Source organism: Hyperolius riggenbachi, chromosome 2 (genome assembly GCF_040937935.1).
Source record: "Hyperolius riggenbachi isolate aHypRig1 chromosome 2, aHypRig1.pri, whole genome shotgun sequence".
Taxonomy (NCBI): domain Eukaryota; kingdom Metazoa; phylum Chordata; class Amphibia; order Anura; family Hyperoliidae; genus Hyperolius; species Hyperolius riggenbachi.
In genome coordinates, this window is record NC_090647.1 from 76,765,560 (window position 1) to 76,784,368 (window position 18,809).

The 18,809-nt window shown below is 44.2% G+C and overlaps 2 protein-coding genes across 5 annotated transcripts in view; one reads left to right on the forward strand and one right to left on the reverse strand.

Moving 5' to 3' along the window:
* Window positions 1-9,363, forward strand: part of IFT88 (intraflagellar transport 88) — a 74,204-nt gene extending 64,841 nt beyond the window's left edge. For both annotated transcript variants that reach the window (XM_068266931.1, XM_068266932.1), the window contains exons 21-26: window positions 1,301-1,353; window positions 2,313-2,378; window positions 4,859-4,965; window positions 7,471-7,540; window positions 7,860-7,970; window positions 9,124-9,363. In XM_068266931.1, coding sequence (XP_068123032.1) covers window positions 1,301-1,353; window positions 2,313-2,378; window positions 4,859-4,965; window positions 7,471-7,540; window positions 7,860-7,970; window positions 9,124-9,245 — 529 coding nt within the window. In that variant the 3' untranslated portion in view covers window positions 9,246-9,363. The remainder of the gene's footprint in view (window positions 1-1,300; window positions 1,354-2,312; window positions 2,379-4,858; window positions 4,966-7,470; window positions 7,541-7,859; window positions 7,971-9,123) is intronic.
* A 1,500-nt stretch (window positions 9,364-10,863) lies between these two features.
* Window positions 10,864-18,809, reverse strand: part of PARP4 (poly(ADP-ribose) polymerase family member 4) — a 291,746-nt gene continuing 283,800 nt past the window's right edge. For all 3 annotated transcript variants that reach the window (XM_068266936.1, XM_068266937.1, XM_068266935.1), the window contains 3 exons: window positions 17,865-17,967; window positions 13,676-13,808; window positions 10,864-12,445 (listed from right to left, as the gene is read on the reverse strand). In XM_068266936.1, the coding sequence (XP_068123037.1) occupies window positions 12,277-12,445; window positions 13,676-13,808; window positions 17,865-17,967 (405 nt within the window). In that variant the 3' untranslated portion in view covers window positions 10,864-12,276. The remainder of the gene's footprint in view (window positions 12,446-13,675; window positions 13,809-17,864; window positions 17,968-18,809) is intronic.

Here is an 18,809-nt window from a genome sequence, read left to right on the forward strand (position 1 = left end):
CTTAGCTACCTAAAACGTAGGGGCACCTCTAGCTACTTAATATTCAGGATACCTCTGGCTACCTAATGCTAAGGGGCACCTGTAGCTACCTGTGACAGTAATGGAGAAGTGACAGCTGGGCCAGTCAGCACACTTGCGAGGGTTTGTAAGTTCATGGTGGGAGAAGTCTAGGGTGCCAGGATATCTGTGCCTATAGACTCCTGTGGTGTGAGTCTGGACCTGCCAGAGTTAAAAGCCACAAGGGATTGCATGCAAGCAAAAGTTCTGTTTCTTTTCTTGTAATTCATACTTGTGACCTGGGTATAATCCAGTGCACTTTGTCTTTTCTCTGTCAGTGGCCATTGTCAGCATGCGCACAGCTTATGCTGGTGTGTATATGGTGCACATCAATGTATTTCGTTAGCTCTCTTGTGAGTTTACTCTGATGCAGTATCTGTCCCAAGAGTGGACGGCAGGATATTAGCTCCTAACCTTTAGATCGGTTTGATGCAATGAATCATTGCATGTTTTCACTATGCATGTTACAGTGCCAGAGTTAGGAACACATACTAATTCTGGGGAAACTCTGCGCAGTGTATGTGACTACGCAAGAGATTGTATTCTTTTGTACCAAGACCCCGGCTTTTAACTTGGTTGTAGGAACTTGGTTCCTGGATGACTGATTTGCATAAAAAGTGCATTTACATGGGAGGGTGCAAAGGGTTAACCGAGTTTGCTTTTTTTGGCTGCACCTCCCTTATTTAAAGTGCACCAGAGTACCAGAGACGAGTAACTTTAAAAGTTTTATATATACCTGGGGCTTCCTCCAGGCCCATGCGCACAGATCGCTCCCACGCTGCCGTCCTCCGTCTTTTCCCTCTTCGGTACCGGGTCCCATAACTTCGGCTAGTTGTGGTCAGTTGGCGCATGTGCAGTGCGCTCTCTGACTCTCAGGCGTCTGGGAGCGTTCTGCGCATGTGTAGAAGGCTCCAAGCCGCGAGAGAGAGACGGAGGGAGCACACTGCGCATGTGTCAGCTGGCCAAAGTTACAGGGCCCGGTACCGAAGAGGGAGAAGACTGAGGACGGCGGTGTGGGAGTGAGCCCCAGGTATGTATAAAACTTTTAAAGTTACTCATCTCTGGTTTACGTTAGATGTTCTAACTTGAGGTGAGGAGCAAGGATTCTGTGTCTTGTACCCCAAAAAAGAGAAACGTCAAACCCTATTCTACACTAACAAATGCGTTTTCAGGAATATAATTTTATATGCACAATGTGAAATGTCTGCAATGTTATTTATCCATGTTTTTGCTTTTCTTCCAGACCCTCTCAGGTGAAATGGCAGTTGATGGTGGCAAGCTGTTACAGAAGAAGTGGTAAATTTTACATGCATTCTTTTCAATGTTCTTCAGATTCAGAGCCATTGGAATGACATTTAGCTACAGCAGATGGCTATTCAACAATGAAATAACTATATTTTACTAACTTTTTTACATAGTTACATAGTTATTTGGGTTGAAAAAAGACATACGTCCATCAAGTTCAGCCAGAGAACAAAGTACAACACCAGTCTGCTCCCTCACATATCCCTGTTGATCCAGAGGAAGGCAAAAAACCCTTACAAGGCATGGTCCAATTAGCCCCAAAAGGGAAAAAATTCCTTCCCGACTCCAGATGGCAATCAGATAAAATCCCTGGATCAACATCATTGGGCATTACCTAGTAATTGTAGCCATGGATGTCTTTCAACGCAAGGAAAGCACCTAAGCCCCCTTTAATGCAGGTATAGAATTTGCCATAACTACTTCCTGTGGCAATGCATTCCACATCCTACTGTAAAGAACCCTTTCCTACCTTTGCTTTTACTTACCCGGGAGTCAAACTCATGACCTCATGCTTCACAAAATTAAGCGTAGTTTAGGAGAATGTGCAGCAGTAACGGTGTCTTTTTTATTTTTTAACCTTTGTGCACCTTAATTGCTTTATAACAAAAAGAAATAAATTAAACATGATGTTGGTATGATTTTAGATTACATTGGGTTGTCTATTAGAGAATATTTCTTTCAAGTAGTTGAAAAAAAATAAAAGCACAGAAGTACTCAACACAGCTTTATAACTGCAGAACTGGAGGCCAAGATGTTCTGAGCAGGTTTCATGCTAGGCTCACTAGAGCGAGACCACATGGGCATTTGACAGTGTGATGCCCCAGCTAAACCATTTAATGAATAACTGAAGTCATAAGCCTGTATACAATAACCAATAATAGATTCCTCGTTTTTTATTTATTATTTCTAGTTTCCAGTAGTTTTAGTTACTTTTTTCGTTGTTTATCCAGGTAACTATCAGAAAGCGCTGGAGAAATACAAGGATATTCACCGCAGGTTCCCGGACAATGTTGAATGTGAGGCCCTTTCTTTTCTATTTCTCAGGTTGGGGTTGTTACCTGTTTGCCTGTTTACAAGAATGAATCTGAAATTTTGAGTTCAATACATTTCTATTATAGACAAAGGTACAAAGATAATATGAGGTATCATAAAATAATGAGTCCAAAAAGTTAAATCAAACAACATAAGAGTGCATAGACTATTGGGACATCTAGGAATGCAATGACAGAATGGAGCCAATGCCTAAAAGGCCTCTCAACGGCCCCCATAGCTGCAATCGTCTAGCTAAATGGGTCAAAATAACAACCTGAGCGCAGGTTCTGCTTGCGCTGAACTTTATCTTGGAACGTGCGTAAAAATATTCCCTTATAAACATAAAAAGAAAGGAAGCAGAAAAGAGAAAAAAGGATACAGGGAAAAGAAAGAGGAACAAAATGGGCCTAAAGCCCTGGCAATCCCCCACCCCTATAGGAACTCGTGGACCTGACAGGAAGGCCTTACCCTCCTCAGACAAAGTGAACATATTCCATACGAGCCATGAGTTTTGATGAATAAAGCGGTATGAAACTCTGACATAATAATCAATAAAAAAAAACACGTTTTCCTACTTTTTATATACCATACGGTTATCATATTTGCTTTTGTGCATAGGTATTATTATTCAGAAATTACAAGTTCCCAAAGTACAATTGTGTTGCTCTGAGAGCTGACTTTGCATTTTATTCATAACTGGTTTATTCATATTGTAAAGTACGCAGAAATGCTTTCTGTGTATCTGTCTGTGTTCTGGAGTGTCTGCACAGTCAGAGAAGTGTTTACATTACTCACTTGATACAATTAGGTAAACACAAGATAATGTTATCTCCAGTTCGGATGCGTCCAACTTTCCCTGCAGGGAGTTTGTAAGTCCTGTGTTTATCTGGTTGAATGCTGTTCTAGTAAAAAAAAAAAAATGGTGGTAGTATATAATATGCTGTAAATAATCTTTTAGAGCAAAGAAGAAATGCAGGGTTTTATTCCGCTTTAAGAAGCCTATTATGTGACTCCTGTACAATCTCCTCCATCAGGCGGATATTTTCCATCTCCACCATCCAGTCGCTTACAGTAGGAGCAACAGACCTCTTCCAAAACCTTGGGATAGGAAGTCTGTCTGCCACTAGCATATGTCTCAACAGAGTACAATAATTCATTTGAAAGTTGATAGAAAATGTAATGCAGCAAAATAATTATTATTATGGAGTACAAATCTAGAACAGAAGGCCTATATCAATTTAAGGAATCATGTCGACTTGGGTTTAGACAGCAGCATATTGGAATAAAGCAAAAGTAGTGGCAGTGTATTACCATTAATTGGACATAGCAGAGCAAGAATCATAGGTAGTTATGGCTCTTTTATTGCATTGGATATTGAACAACTTTCTGTTGGTTGAAACACAGATTCCCGCGTTTGCTTATGAGAGGCATGGTGGCTAAATGATTGGCATGGCCACCTTGTAGTTTGGACCCAAGATTGAAAGAGCAAAAACATGATGGTGACTACGAAACCGAACTAAGCTTGGCATCTGGAAGCTAAACTAGGCTACAGTGCAAGAAAGTAAAAGATAAAAGTGAAGTACCCATAAAACAAGGGATCGATCGTATATACAGAAAGATCTCTAGCTCTACAAGGGTTAGTTAGTCACATCTAGCTGTAGGTGGGCCGTGGATGGCTGCTCACATCACAGAATCATGGAAGCCAGTAGAAATCTCATAATGTGATTGATCGGCAGCATAACCACTGATCAGAAATTCCAAGCTATACTTGGAGTTCTACCAACTCCTTCCTCCTTTTCATGGAACCGTTGTTGTTCTTACATGTTGTGCAAAACCCTGAATGTTTAAGGGTTTTGAGGCCCTTCTTGGGCCTCACGGTCTGTACACTTGTTAGATAAGAACTAACTGACCTATGACAAAGCACGATGTTCTAGTGCTTTATTAGAATTCTGTTCTCTTAGAATTTGTCTTAAGTGAGAACTCTGAATATAGTCTTCTGCTGAAACTTTGGGTCTTCAATGAATGAGGGTTCTACATTGCAAGAACCTTACAGTTGCTTACAGCAAACAGCCTGGTAGAGAACACGGTCTGTTCCTATAGGCTTGTATTGTTTGTCGGCATCTGCAGCTTCTGCTGTGTTTGGACAAGTCGTCGAGGTCGTGAGTTTGTTTCCACATTCACTACAAGATCAGTGGATGCACTAAAATGTTCATTTTTAGACAAATAAAAGACTTGTTCAAGTCTGAACAGCTCTTGTAGATAATGTTGGATCCTTCAGCATGTCTGTTTATCTGTTGTTCTCCGATGTGGAAAACCCGTATGATTTTGTACTTAGCCTTGAGGGATTTTTATAATTTTAGCTCCTGGTATGTTTCCACTTATGATTATTTTTGAAGGTATATTATATGTGAATTTGTGTATTACTTTCTCAGTTACATATTAATCATCAATTCTTTATATACAGGTTTGCGCTTCCTAGTACGGCTCTGCACTGATATCGGTTTAAAGGAGGTTCAGGAATACGCAACAAAGCTGAAAAAGGTTGAAAAGATGAAGGAATTAAAGGAGCAGGTAATTGTGAATGTTTCAAATATTGGGGAACATAGATACACGAGAAGTTCAAAACACTACAATCAGGACATCCAGCAATACAAATACATACATAGTTCAGTGTTCTCCCCAGGCTCTTTTAGCCGGGTGCTCCACCCGGCTAGTTTTGATGAGCACCCGGCTGTCATCGGCTCACCTCCTCCTATTCTGTAAGCAGAGTTGCTCACAGAAGCACTGGCCCTGCATTCTCTCATCTCACCCAACCCGGCTACTTTTTCATGCCACCCGGCTGGAAAAATTTTCTGGGGAGAACACTGTAGTTGATGTGTTTTGAGACATCACTCAAATTGGTACATGTTCATATAACAAATTACAGCAAAATAGGAAATAATAGAGGAGGTGCCTGCCCTTGTGCGCTTACAATCTAGAGGGTAGTGGGGTGGAGACACTAGAGGAGGAGACACAGGAGTCAGAGTATTAGGAGTAAGCCTCCACTGCAACCTACAGCAAATTATAGGTTTGTCTGAAATGGTGTTTTGAGAGTACGTTTGAAAATTTCCAGGCTCAGAGCAGGACGGGCAGGCAGTGGGAAAGAGTTCCAAAGGACACGGGACATCCCTGAAAAGGAAGCGGGAATGACAAGCTAGAAGACAAGAGGGTCTCTGGGGAGGAGCGAAGGTTCCGGGTGGGATGGCAGATTGAAGATTAATAGGGGAATGTATGGAGGTAACAACTTACAGTATATAGAGCTTTGTATGATAGCGTAAGGAGTTTAAACTGGATCCATTGGGTAATTGGTAACCAGTGGAGAGATGGGCAGAGAAGGGGCTGCTTCAGAGGAGCGCGAGAATAGGTGGATGAGACGGGCAGCAAAGTTCAGTAGGGATTGGAGAGGTGGCAGTCTGTTTTTTTTTTTGTGTGTGTTTGTTTTTTTTGGTAGACCACAGAGTAGGGTGCTAGCAATGATGGGCATATTCAACTAAGAGACAGATCGCTCTCTAATCATATCTGATCAGAGAGATCTGTTGGCTGCCCATACACCACAGGCCGATTCCTGATCAATTTCAGCATAAAATCTTGAGAAATCGTCCTTGTGATGGCGCCCACCAAATTTGTTATTTGCACGTGCATTAAGATATTTTACCTGTCCGCTGTCCCTCAAGTTTCCACTGTACTTCCCCACTGGCAACTCGTGTGGCTGCTGGTGTATTAGCACGTGAGGAGCATGTGTGAAGTCACACACACAAGTGTCACGTGCTATATGCCGGTAGGCACGTGGGACCAAATGCAATATTACGGCGGACTCAGCAGCAGATGACGTGACAGGTAAAGTATTTTAATGCATAAGCACTGGGTGGCACATAAAACATTTGGGAGGGACAGTGGCTGTGGGTTCCATTGACAATCTTTGTTTTGCTCATGTTAAATTTAGGGAAACTGAATGACAGGAATGTAGAGACAGTAGATGGATCGTCAGGGTCTGGAGGTAATAGTAAAGAGAGAGATCAGGGAGTAGAGAAATAGATTAGGGTGTCATCAATATAGAGGTGATATTTAAATCCAAAAAAGCGTATTAATTGTCCTAGGCTATGATGTGTTATTAGCCTCTCTTTCCCCTTCTCATACATTGGAATGCTCTCTCACGTTGGCCCGCTCTGTCCCTTTCTCACAAGTTGGCAAACTCTCTCCCCTTCTCACATCTTGGCCTGCTCACTCCCCTTCTCACACCTTGGCCAACTCTCTCCCCTACCCACAAGTTGGCCCGCTGTCTCCCCTTCTTAAATCTTGGCCTGCTCTCTCCCCTTCTTCAAGGTTGGCCCGTTCTGTCCCCTTCTCCCATTTTGGCCCGCTCTGTCCACTTCTCCCATGTTGGCCCATTCTTTCTCCTCACTCGCCTGCTCCGTTCCCTCCTCACACGCTAGCCCGCTCCGTTCCCTCCTCACACGCTAGCCCGCTCCGTTCCCTCCTCACACGCTAGCCCGCTCTCTCCCCTTCTCACACGCTGGCCCGCTCTCTCCCCTTCTCACACGCTGGCCCGCTCTCTCCCCTTCTCACACGCTGGCCCGCTCTCTCCCCTTCTCACACGCTGGCCCGCTCTCTCCCCTTCTCACACGCTGGCCCGCTCTCTCCCCTTCTCACACGCTGGCCCGCTCTCTCCCCTTCTCACACGCTGGCCCGCTCTCTCCCCTTCTCACACGCTGGCCCGCTCTCTCCCCTTCTCACACGCTGGCCCGCTCTCTCCCCTTCTCACACGCTGGCCCGCTCTCTCCCCTTCTCACACGCTGGCCCGCTCTCTCCCCTTCTCACACGCTGGCCCGCTCTCTCCCTTTCTCACACACTGGCCCGCTCCCTCCCCTTCTCACACACTGGCCCGCTCGCTCTCCCCTTCTCACACACTGGCCCGCTCTCTCCTTCTCACACACTGGCCCGCTCTCTCCTTCCCACAGTTGGCCTGCTCTCTCCTCTTTCCACATATTAGCGTTTTCTGTGTAATAAAGTTGAATATCTTTCTTTTCATGATTACAGCGTGTGAAGTCTGGCAGAGACAGCAGTGCCCGCAGCAGAAGAGACGGCAGAGAGGGTAGCGCCAGCAGTGGTAGGTGTAAATGTAGAGTTTTTAGCATACGAGTATATGAGAGACTATAGTTGGTGGATGATCAGGGCTTTATACAAACCAATGGGATTATATTAAATCAATGGGTAGTCCCCACTACATTTAAGTGGTGTAGCTCCCTTCTTTGTGATCAGAAATTAAATTAAACCATATTTAGTAACCTGTGGCTAGCAAACCATATCTCCAGATACTATTTTTCTTCTGCAAAAAGGTGATGTTTTATTTGCTATGTTGCACAGGGATGATTATAATAACTATTTCCTTCATGATAATAAGAACACTGTGTCTGGCATCATTTCAGACAGCGGGCAGAGCAGCAGCACCAGCGCAAAAGGAGAGCGGCTGAGCGCCAAACTAAAATCCCTGCCAGGAGTGAATGACCCTTATGAAGCCAGCTCCAATAAAGACATTGGTAAGCCACAGATAGAATCATTGTTGTGACGGACGTTAGAAAGAACACTGAAATGTTAACTTGCGAAGCTCCACTTTGCAGTATTTTGGTTTGTCTGCATTTACAGCCTTTAACCCCCTTGGCAGTATAATTCTTTCTGGATTTTAGGGTATAAAGGAGGTGCAATTGTTTTTCATGCTTTTAGACCCTAAAACTGTATGTGTGTGTGTGTCATGTAGATGTTAACATCTACATGACACTAACCCCATCTATTAGTGTTCTAGTCTCCGAATACCCAACCCCAGTGTTATCCCAACCTTTCCTTCACCTTCCCCACAACTGACCCCAATGCCAGTGTTAACCTTAACTATCCCACCTTTGTGTCCTGAGGAGGCGGGAGTCACACATGGAATAGCTGTTAAAACAGGCAGCTTCTGTGCTCTGTTGTAATCTGTAACTTATCCTTGCTCTCACCTTTTAGCAGCCCATTTATTTAGAGGCTTACAAGTTCTCCAGGCAAATTTAATTTTAGCACATTTTTTATTTCTTCTTATTTGTTACATTTCCCTGCTTCTAATTAGTACTGCTGTGATGTGTATTTATGGCCACTTGCCACTAGGGGGCAGTGTTAGACAATGACAGAGGACTTCTGTTTTCAGTTTCTATATTTTCTGCTAGGAGAGAGAGATTACAGCACAAGAAGTTCTGCCAACTGAGGCCAAAAGCAGCGCACATATCTCAAATGAGATAACTATATTGAATCTGCTAATGGGTCAATAAATTAACAGTATCCCACTGCAATGTTATCCCCTTCCTGATGCCTAATATCTTCTTTTTTTGTTAACCTCAAAAAGCCGTATCAATTAGCCCCACTACCAATTTCCTATCTTCTTTATTTAGAACCAAAAATTGCTCAGGCACAAATGAACTGATGCCTTAATATATGGAGCTGCGGTTAGTGCATTGGGAAGCTTCTTATACAGGTAGTGGATTAAAAGTTCAGGTACTCCTATCCTTTGAGGTGCTACCGTAGTATTTTATTTGCTAATGCTGGTTGTTGCCAGTTAAAAACAAACAAAAAAAAAACAACTGGTGTGGTGATCTTATATTTATTGCATTAGTTTTCTAAAGATCTTATCGTTTTTCTTTTTTTTGTTTGCTTTTTTATACTCAGATGCTTCATACTCAGATCCTCTGGGACCACAAGTGGAAAGACCAAAAACTGCAGCAAAGAGAAAAGTTGAGGAGGAGGAGTTTGCTGATGAAGAATTGGGAGATGATCTCCTCCCAGAATAGTTCTTCTCTATCCTTTATATATATATCTAATTTATTATGCTCATCACAGTCCTTTTGATTCTTACAGAGTAAAAATTCCAATTTAATTTTATACCATTTAAATATATATTTGAAAGTATACAGTATGGTCTCCTTTTTTTTTCCCTACAGCCTCCCCATACTCTCCTCCCATCTTCCAGACACGTGGTATTAAGTAGTATGGTACAGGTCACATGGGGTGGGTAGCTGAGCAGCTCCTGTCAGCCAGTGGAGTAGTAGGATCCGTGACACCTGTGGGGGGGGGGGGGGGGGTGCAGAGGAAGAGGGCACGGCCGGAGGAAGTAGGGACTGAGAGAACTGGGTCGTAACTAGAAATCACTGGGTCCCCCTGCGAAAATATGGATGCCCCCCCCCCAGGTATAGGTGCAGAAGGTTAACCTGAACCTTTTTGAAGTGAACCTGAGGAAAAAATAAACTGAGAATTCTATCTATCCTCCTACTCCTAAAAATGATTCTTTTTTTTTTTTTTTTTTTTTTTAGATACCCCAAGGTTTTATTCCACGATTCAACATTTACAAAGTACATTTAATATTTTATTGTCTGCTCAATGGCAGTCTCTTAAGAGTCCCAGTGCTAAAATCTATAAACTGCTGAACTTTTTGATCTATCACCTGTTCTCAGAAGTTTTTCTCTGCAGGATGAGGGTTACTATGATCTGACAGGGGCCTGATAAGAGAGAAACTGTCACTTGCATGCCTGAAGGTTAACCCTTTCAGGCAATAAAAGAAAAAAAAAATCCCTAGCCTGGTTAATAATATGCTTGGCACGGTACATACACATGTCTATCTTAACATGTCACGTTGCCTCAGGTACACTTTAAGTTAACTCTAAAGGTACTCATACACTACATTGATTTCCCGTCGATATACAGCAGATTTGATCACTGTGATCGAATCTGCTGTGAAATCGTTAACACAAATGTTGACTGATTGTGTTGTTCAAAATCTATTGATTCAGTCGATCTGTCCAGGTGGAAAATTTGGCTTGATTGCTGGCGGTTCGGAAGCGCGTTAGTTCGATTAGCCGACGACCATCGCAGCAATATCACCTGTCCGGCTGGCGCAAGTCCCCGGGGTCTGTGCTGTCCCCTCTTCCAGCCAGCCTTATTCTCCATCTTCACTTCGTCTCCCATCCTGTGAGAAGGCGAAGTTCAAACAGAGGTTGCTCTACTGTTTGAACTTCCGCTTGTCACAGGACGGGACAGGTGTGAAGAGGTGAAGGTCAAGTGAAGAGGACGCTGGAAGAAGGGGCAGCACGGACTCGGGGAATCGCACCGGCTGACATGTAATATAATTGCTGCTGGCCAGGGAGCCTGAAAGGAGGCCTGGGGTCAGCAGGGCAGAAGCGGCAGCTCTACAGGTTGTGAATAGATTTCATGCTGAAATCTTCAAAATCTGTGGGCAGTGTGTGGGCAGTCATTAGATCGGATCAGAGAGGGATTTATCTGTTGGTTAATCTGGTGGCAATCCACTAGTGTATGGCAAGCCTTAAGACATACCTGATGACAAAGGAACATATTTTCTAATGAGGTAATCCACACAAAGAGAAAAAGCTTCACTCGACTGAGTGGAAAAAGGTACAAATTTTATTGAAAAACCAATACATCCAGCAGACATTTTGATGAAATATATTTGGGAGGTGCACGAATTTGTAATAGATTTAATGTTTCTATTGCATCTGGCAGAAATGTATTAAAAACCGCTAATAGTATACTGTATGAGCAACTTTATTTTTAGTTTTTCTATAAAAAAAAATATATAGTAGTAGTTAAAAACAATCATCTTCCTAAGCTTTAAGAGCTCTTTTCCATTAGCAATCGCCTAATGCAAATGCAAGCGATTGCGATTTTTCATCAGTTTGCAATTATGTGTTATCTTAAACGTGGAAAGTTTTTTTTTTTTTCCATTTTTGCAATTTATTTTTTTTGAGAAGCGCAGTCGCTTTTTGGAGCTATTTTAAGTGCGGTTGCGCTTCACAAAAAAATGAAACACAAAAATGGGAAAAAATTTCCCCTAGTCCTATTTTAAAGTAGCAACCCTAGAGATTTAAAAATTGCTACCGGTTTGGATCGAATCACACTCACTGGAAAAGAGCCTTAACCTCCTTGGCGGTAACCCCGTGTGTGACACGGGGTAAGCCGCCGGAGGGTGCCGCGCAGGCCCTGCTGGGCCGATTTTCATAATTTTTGTTTTGCTGGACGCAGCTAGCACTTTGCTAGCTGCGCCAGCACTCTGATCGCCGCCGGCCCCTGCCCGATCGCCGCTATCTGCTGCGGCGCGGGGCCCCCCCTCCAGACCCCAGCGCTGCCTGGCCAATCAGTGCCAGGCAGCGCCGAGGGGTGGCCCGGGACTCCCAATGACGTCCCGACGTCATCCCGCCCCGTCGCCATGGCGACGGGGGAAGCCCTCCAGGAAATCCCATTCTATGAACGGGATTTCCTGATCGGAGATCGCTGAAGGCGATCGAAGCGGGCGGGGGGATGCCGCTCAGCAGCGGCTATCATGTAGCGAGCCCTCGGCTCGCTACATGATTAAAAAAAAATATTTTTTTTTTAAAAACTGCTGCGCTCCCTCCTGGCGGTATTTTTCATACCGCCAAGGAGGTTAAGGACTGAGACGCACTGTGAGCGGTTTTTTAACCTTCAGCGCTGTGTCTGTTTTTTTTAAATAAAGTCCCCATTGACTTGCATTAAAATCACTGCAGAATTGCCACAATCGCAATGTTTTTACTGTGATTTTAATGCAAGTCAATGGGAGACACAGACAGCGCTGACGATCAGAAAAGCGTTCACAGTGTGTCTCAGGCCTTACTGCTTAAAGTCAGCTGATTTTTCAGCACTGCTGAAAAAAAGAACAACATTCTGACTTCAGCTGGGAGAGAAAGATTGATTGATTAATTGTATTGTCATAGCAGCACCAATCTCCCCTTTCCACAAACTCTGATTCACACAGCCTCAATAGCAAGTAGTATAGGGTATAAGGACAGCGCATTATTAGTATAAAGCCGGGGTAAGGTCAGAGGAAGGAGGCTCCATGTTCAGCAGCTGGCGAGTGGCGTGTTCCCAGTCTCTTCCCAATCCCATTCGGCTGCAGATACCCGGGTACTGCCTGTCCGTTCTCACTGCCCAGTTTATGGCTTTCTCAATGCTTGTAAATGACTCGCTGGTAGGAAGAGAAATACGAGTGTTAGTAAGCAGTGCCAGCCCTGGACATCCGCTATATACACTTTTACCATGAATGTCTTTACAGAAACTCCAAATAAAGATGTTATAGGACTTTCTTGCATATGAACACACTTCGGCCCTCATTAAATTGAGTGATATGGAGGCTGTCATGTTGATTTCCTTATAAACAATACCAGTTGCCTGGCATGATCTATTTAGCTGCTGTAGTGTCTGAAAAAAATAAGCATGCAGCTAATCTAGTCAGATCTGACAATATTGTCAAACACCTGATATGCTGCATGCTTGTTCAGGGTCTATGGCTAAAAGTATTGAGATGGGGTCAGTAGGACAGCCAGGCAACTGATATTGTTTAAAAGGAAATAAATATGGCAGCCTCCATATCTCTCTCTCACCTCGGGTTCACTTTAAATTCACCTTTTCTCCTACGTTTTTTTTTTCTGCTAGGCAATATTTTCCTGCGTAATCAATAAAATGCATTTGAAAACACTAGTAAGGAAAAAATATACTCAGAATAATTTTCACTACTCTTTCGTCTACGTTTTGCTACTTCCTCAATTGCAAAATGCATAAAGGTAATTTTAAAAAGAAGCTGAAAAATGATCTCCTAGGAGAAAAAGTGAATTGAAGGTCTTGTCCTGTCCATGGTAGGTTTGCCTACCTAAAATGGCTCCTCCCATTTAGGTGTGTTCCACATGGACATGGTTATAACTCATCTTGTATAAACAGACAGAAAATCAGCACCAGATGTTGGGACTGGCAGCTCAGGAGACCTAGGTGCAGACGCAGCCGTGCCTCCGGATTTGCAGACATTCAAACCATCAAAAAAGTATTGGAAGTTCCAGACACCGGCTGAATTGCAAGCCACCTTTTACTTAGCTCCCGATACCATCAAAACAAGTATATGTCAAATCTTTGGCCTTACAGCCTTTTCGCAGGAAAGCCCTGCTTCTTCAGAGGCAAGGTTATACAAAGACGTGGCACAGAATAAATTGTATAATGTGCCTCTGAAGAAGCAGGGCTTTCCTGCGAAACGGCTGTAAGGCCAAAGATGTGACATGGGAGACATTGAACAATTTCTTAGGACCCCGGAACTCGTAGTGGCCCCAGTTTGCCAGAATGGAAGCACCAGTCCTGCAGACTATATTTATTATAGTGTATGGTATCAGAGAAGCTGTGATGGTGAACATTACAATGTGGACAGATGTACCTGGCAGAGTCACACTGATCCAGCTTCATCAAAGCCTTGAATTTAATTCCGCTCAGTAGATTGCGGGTACGGACCACCTGCAGTATGAGGAGTGTGGCAATCAGCTTTAGGATCTCATCTTTTCCTCTGGAACCTGTAAAATGAAAGCGATTAGACAGAAATATAATATGTAAATGAAAATTATTGGTAACAGGTGCTGAGGCGGTGAGCTGGGCACCTGATGTGGATAGTTGCCCATTGGCTCTTAAAGGACCACTACTGTGAAAAAGTGTAAAATTTAAAATAAATCTAAACACATACAAATAAAAAGTAGGTTTCTTCCAGAGTAAAATGAGCCATAAAATACTTTTCTCCTATGTTGCTGTCACTAAGGCTAGTTTCACAGCGAGACGTTACAGTTGCACGTTAGAGCAGTCTGTAACGCAGCCCACCGCACAGCAATGAAAAATCAATGGGCTGTTCACAGTGCCCACGTTGCGTTACATCGTAACGCAGCACATCCGTTGAGAGTGCTGCATGCTGTGCGTTATGCGCAGCTAAGCCCCGTTAGACTGCTTGCACATGCTCAGTAGTGTTGGGGAGGAGCGGAGAGCGGCCAGGCACATGGCTAATTAATATTCCCTGCACTCAGTGACGTGCAGTGTTTACTTCCAGGAGCAGCCGCTCTGTGAGTCTGTGCGTTTTTTGCACAAATGGTGCATTGTGCTTGGACAAGGGAACTGTAGAGTAAATCTGTATTACCGTACCTACTAAAAGTAATTTACTAATGGCAATAAGAAGGAACCAAACTGAAAAGAGGTTTTGACCGTATTGCTCTACCACCATTTTTAAAAACGCAAATGCATAAAAACTGCAAAAGCATAAGAACCGCAAACATATGACATTTTTCTGCAATATTGTTTGCATTTGTGATTCTGGGAGCCTGTATTGTAGTTGTCCCAGCATGCAACACAGGATTCCCTGGGAAAGGGAAGGGGGTGGTTTCAGCCTGCAATTGGTTGAATATATAGTGTATTGAAAAAAAAATCTATTAGTATTTTATTTTAAAATTTAATAGTAAAAGAAACCTAAACTGAGAAGCATATGGATTTTTCCTTTTAAAATAATACCAGTTGCCTGACTCTCCTGCTGATCCTGTGTCTCTAATACTTTTAGCCTCAGCCCCTCAACAAGCATGCAGATCAGGTGCTCTGACGAAAGTCAGACTGGATTAGCTGCATGCTTGTTTCAGGTGTGTGATTCAGCCACTACTGCAGCCAAAGAGATCAGCAGGACTGCCAAGCAACTGGTATTGTTTTAAAGGAAACCTCCATATCCCCCTCAATTAAGGTTCCCTTTAATTATTTTGCATGGTATGATCCAATGTTTGATTTGGGTCTAATTTAACCACTTCAGTACCAGCAGTCTCTTCCCCCCTAAAGACCCTCAGAGACTGTGGGTACAAAAACAGTCTTACCGTTAACACGCCACCAGGGCCGGCCCGCTCATGAGGCGGGGTGAAACTTTTGCCTCAGGTGGCGTTTCTAGGGGGGCGGCACCCGCCCATCTGTGGGTGCGGGGGGGGAGGGGGCCGAGCTGGAGGGGCAGCGGGCAGGAAGGGGGTATTAGGCCTAGTGGTGGGGAGGGGTATTCGGACCCCCCTCTCCCTTCCTCGCCTGGGTCCCCCGATCTGCACTCCCCCTCCAGCTTTAAATAGTTAAGAGGCAGCCGATAGCAAGAGGCACGGGCAGGGATGACTCACCTCTTCCGCGTTCCAGCGTGCGCTCCACTGACGTCACTTCCTGCGTCCACTTACAATACAATGGGAGGCGTTGCAGGAAGTGATGTCAGTGGAGCGCACGCTGGAACGCGGAAGAGGTGAGTCATCCCCGCCCGTGCCTCTTACTATTGGCTGCTACTTAACTATTTAAAGCTGGAGGGGGAGCGCAGATCGGGGGACCCAGGCGAGGGAGGGGGGGGGAAGGTCCGACCCCCCTCCCCATTGCTAGGCCCAATACCCCCCTCTTCCTGCCCGCTACCCCTCCAGCTCAGCGGGCTCCCACCCACGGCTTGGGGGAGGGGGGGCGTCAATTTTTTCTAAGGTTGCCTCAGGCGGCAAAATGTCTAGGGCTGGCCCTGCACGCCACCCAGACCTGGGGCTATTACCAATCATGCTGCTCACCAGTCACTGAATCTCACTCGCTCTGCTGTTGCTATGGCAGCAGAGCTCTGTAAGCTGGCCAGGAGCCGATTTAATTGGCTCCTGACCCTGTGATCAATGTGAGCCAATGAGAATAGCTCACAGTGATCACCGGGTCAGAAGCCAATGAAATCATGGTCTATGGCTAAAAATATTTTAGCCATAGATCCGAACAAGCATGCAGCAGCTCAGATGTTTGACAATATTGTCAGATCTGACTGGATTAGCGGCATGCTTGTTTCTGGTGTACGTTAGACACTACTGCAACCAGCAGAAAGGCTTCAAGGTAACTGGTATTGTTTAAAGAGAATCTGTATTGTTAAAATCGCACAAAAGTAAACATACCAGTGCGTTAGGGGACATCTCCTATTACCCTCTGTCACAATTTTGCCGCTCCTCGCCGCATTAAAAGTGGTTAAAAACAGTTTTAAAAAGTTTGTTTATAAACAAACAAAATGGCCACCAAAACAGGAAGTAGGTTGATGTACAGTATGTCCACACATAGAAAATACATCCATACACAAGCAGGCTGTATACAGCATTCCTTTTGAATCTCAAGAGATCATTTGTGTGTTTCTTTCCCCCTGCAGCTATCTTCCACTGAAGTGTCAGGCTGTTTCTTCCTGCAGAGTGCAGACAGCTCTGCCTGTATGTAATTCCTTTGTGTGTGAAAGCCCAGCCAGCTCAGAGGAGGATTTATCCAGCTTGTAAAAGATAAGAGAGAAGCTGCCCTAATCTAAATAATACACAGGCAGTGTGCAGAGAGGGGCCTGGAGGGGGGAGATGCATCACAGAACCACAACACTGAAGAACTTGGCAGCCTTCCAGACACAGGCTGACAAGTCTGACAAGAGAGAGATAAGTTGATTTATTACAGAGATGGTGATAGTAGAACGTGCTGCAGTAAGCCAGAACACATTACAATAGCTTTTGGAACTTGTAGGATGATAAAAAACAGGATGCAATTTTTGTTACGGAGTCTCTTTAAAAGGGAATAAATATGACAGCCATCATATTCCTCTCACTTCAGCTGTCTTTTAAACAGCACTTTTCTGGTGTGGAAATTACCTCAAGAGTTGCCGCCAACACACACACACACACACACACACACACACACACACACACACACACACACACACACACACACGGTATGTTTAAGGTGATGTGAGAATCTAGGTGGGGGTAAGAGGGTAGTAACACAAGTACCATATATTCCAGCGTATAAGGTGGCCCCCCAACTTTTGCAGTTAAAATATATATTTTTGGATACACTGGCCGTATAAGACTACCCCTCTTCCAACGCACACCAAACAACAATTAGAAGAACATCATATACTGGTGCTATGTATGAACAGATACTGGTGCTGTACTGTATGTGGAACCCAGTATATAAACAGTATATAGGGGATTGACTGGTTGGATTGGTCAACTCTCCCTAAGTGGATTGGTCAGCTCTCCCTGTTTATCAGAGCAGTATGGAAGAATAGATTGCGCTGTGCCCATAAAACACACCTCTTTCACCCTTCTGGCCCGCCCTTGTATCCTATTTACCTCCTTCTCTGCCTCTCAGATCTCGCACATGTGCGCCTGCGCCGCTTCACTACAGTCAGCAGCGAGATCTGAGAGGCAGTACCAGGATAGGGATATCACCCGGCATCAATGACACCCGGCATATAAGACGACCCCTGACTTTTCAGAAGATTTTCAAGGGTTAAAAAGTAGTCTTATACGCCAGAATATACCGTAGATATGGGGTAAAATGTACATTGCAGCAAGGTTTTGAATATATAAGGTTGGTGCTTCCAATTATTTGCTTGTTTCTTTCTTTACCGGGCTTGTTACAATGGTGATATATAACCAATAAAAATCCTCAAACTATGATGCAAACAATACCTGACGTGAGGAGCTTGGGAACAAGTATTCCTTATAATGAATCAGGCTATAACCCAGAAAGGAGCTGAGTTTGAAGGAAAATAAATTGATAAATAAAGTACTCCATTGAAAACCCACCTAGAGAAGAGATTCCTTTTCCGGCCAGGAAGACATCACACAAGTAGCTGACGTTGATGTTTAGTAACATTCCGAGCTGTGGAGTCAGTGCCCAGTACCCTTCCTGCAGTACAAAATGAACATTAGATTGTATTATCAGTTGTAAAAGTCAGTTCACAGGTAGGATGTAAAAAGAGGTGTGAGGAAATTTGGGTGAAGCACTGTAAAAACAGCGCAGGAGATTTGGGCACAGCCAGCGCCCCCATAGGCTGAACCCCGTATTGTAGGATCAAGATAGATGATTTCAAGGAGATTCTGACACATTGCAAAGGACAGGTTCAAAATATTGTCATTGCAAAAATTCAGACACTCCATTAGGGTCTCCTTGGGACCCGCTCATATCAGTAGCAGATCATCTATAGATCTACCATACCAATGAATGAACCCTGAAAAGAGGTTCTCCCCTACAAAGATGCAGAGCTCCTCCCACCATCCCATGAAAAGATTGGCTAAGGAGGGAGAACATTTTGCCCCATCAAAGCTTGGAGATAGAAAGCCCCGTCAAACGAAAAATAATTATTGGTCAAAAGATGATCCACCGCCAACATGAGCAAGTCCCGAACGGATGGAGAGAACGTACCATATTTGTTTAAGGCCACATCCAGCGTGACTCACCTGTATCCCTCCCTCCACTAGAGGAGCCCAAAACTACGTAGCAAGTGGGGAGTGTCCTCAATACACACAGGAAATCTATGTACAAGGGGCTGCAGACACGAATCAACCCATTCTCCCAGACACTCCCTCAAAGATACAATGCCCGCAACAATCCGGTGGCCCTTCGGAGGAGCTACCATACCATTATTGTTAATTTATATAGCACTGCCACCTTCTGCAGCACTGTATAGAGCCTAGGTTCTCAACATGTGGTATGCATACCCCAGGGGGTACTGCTGATGGTTCCAGGGG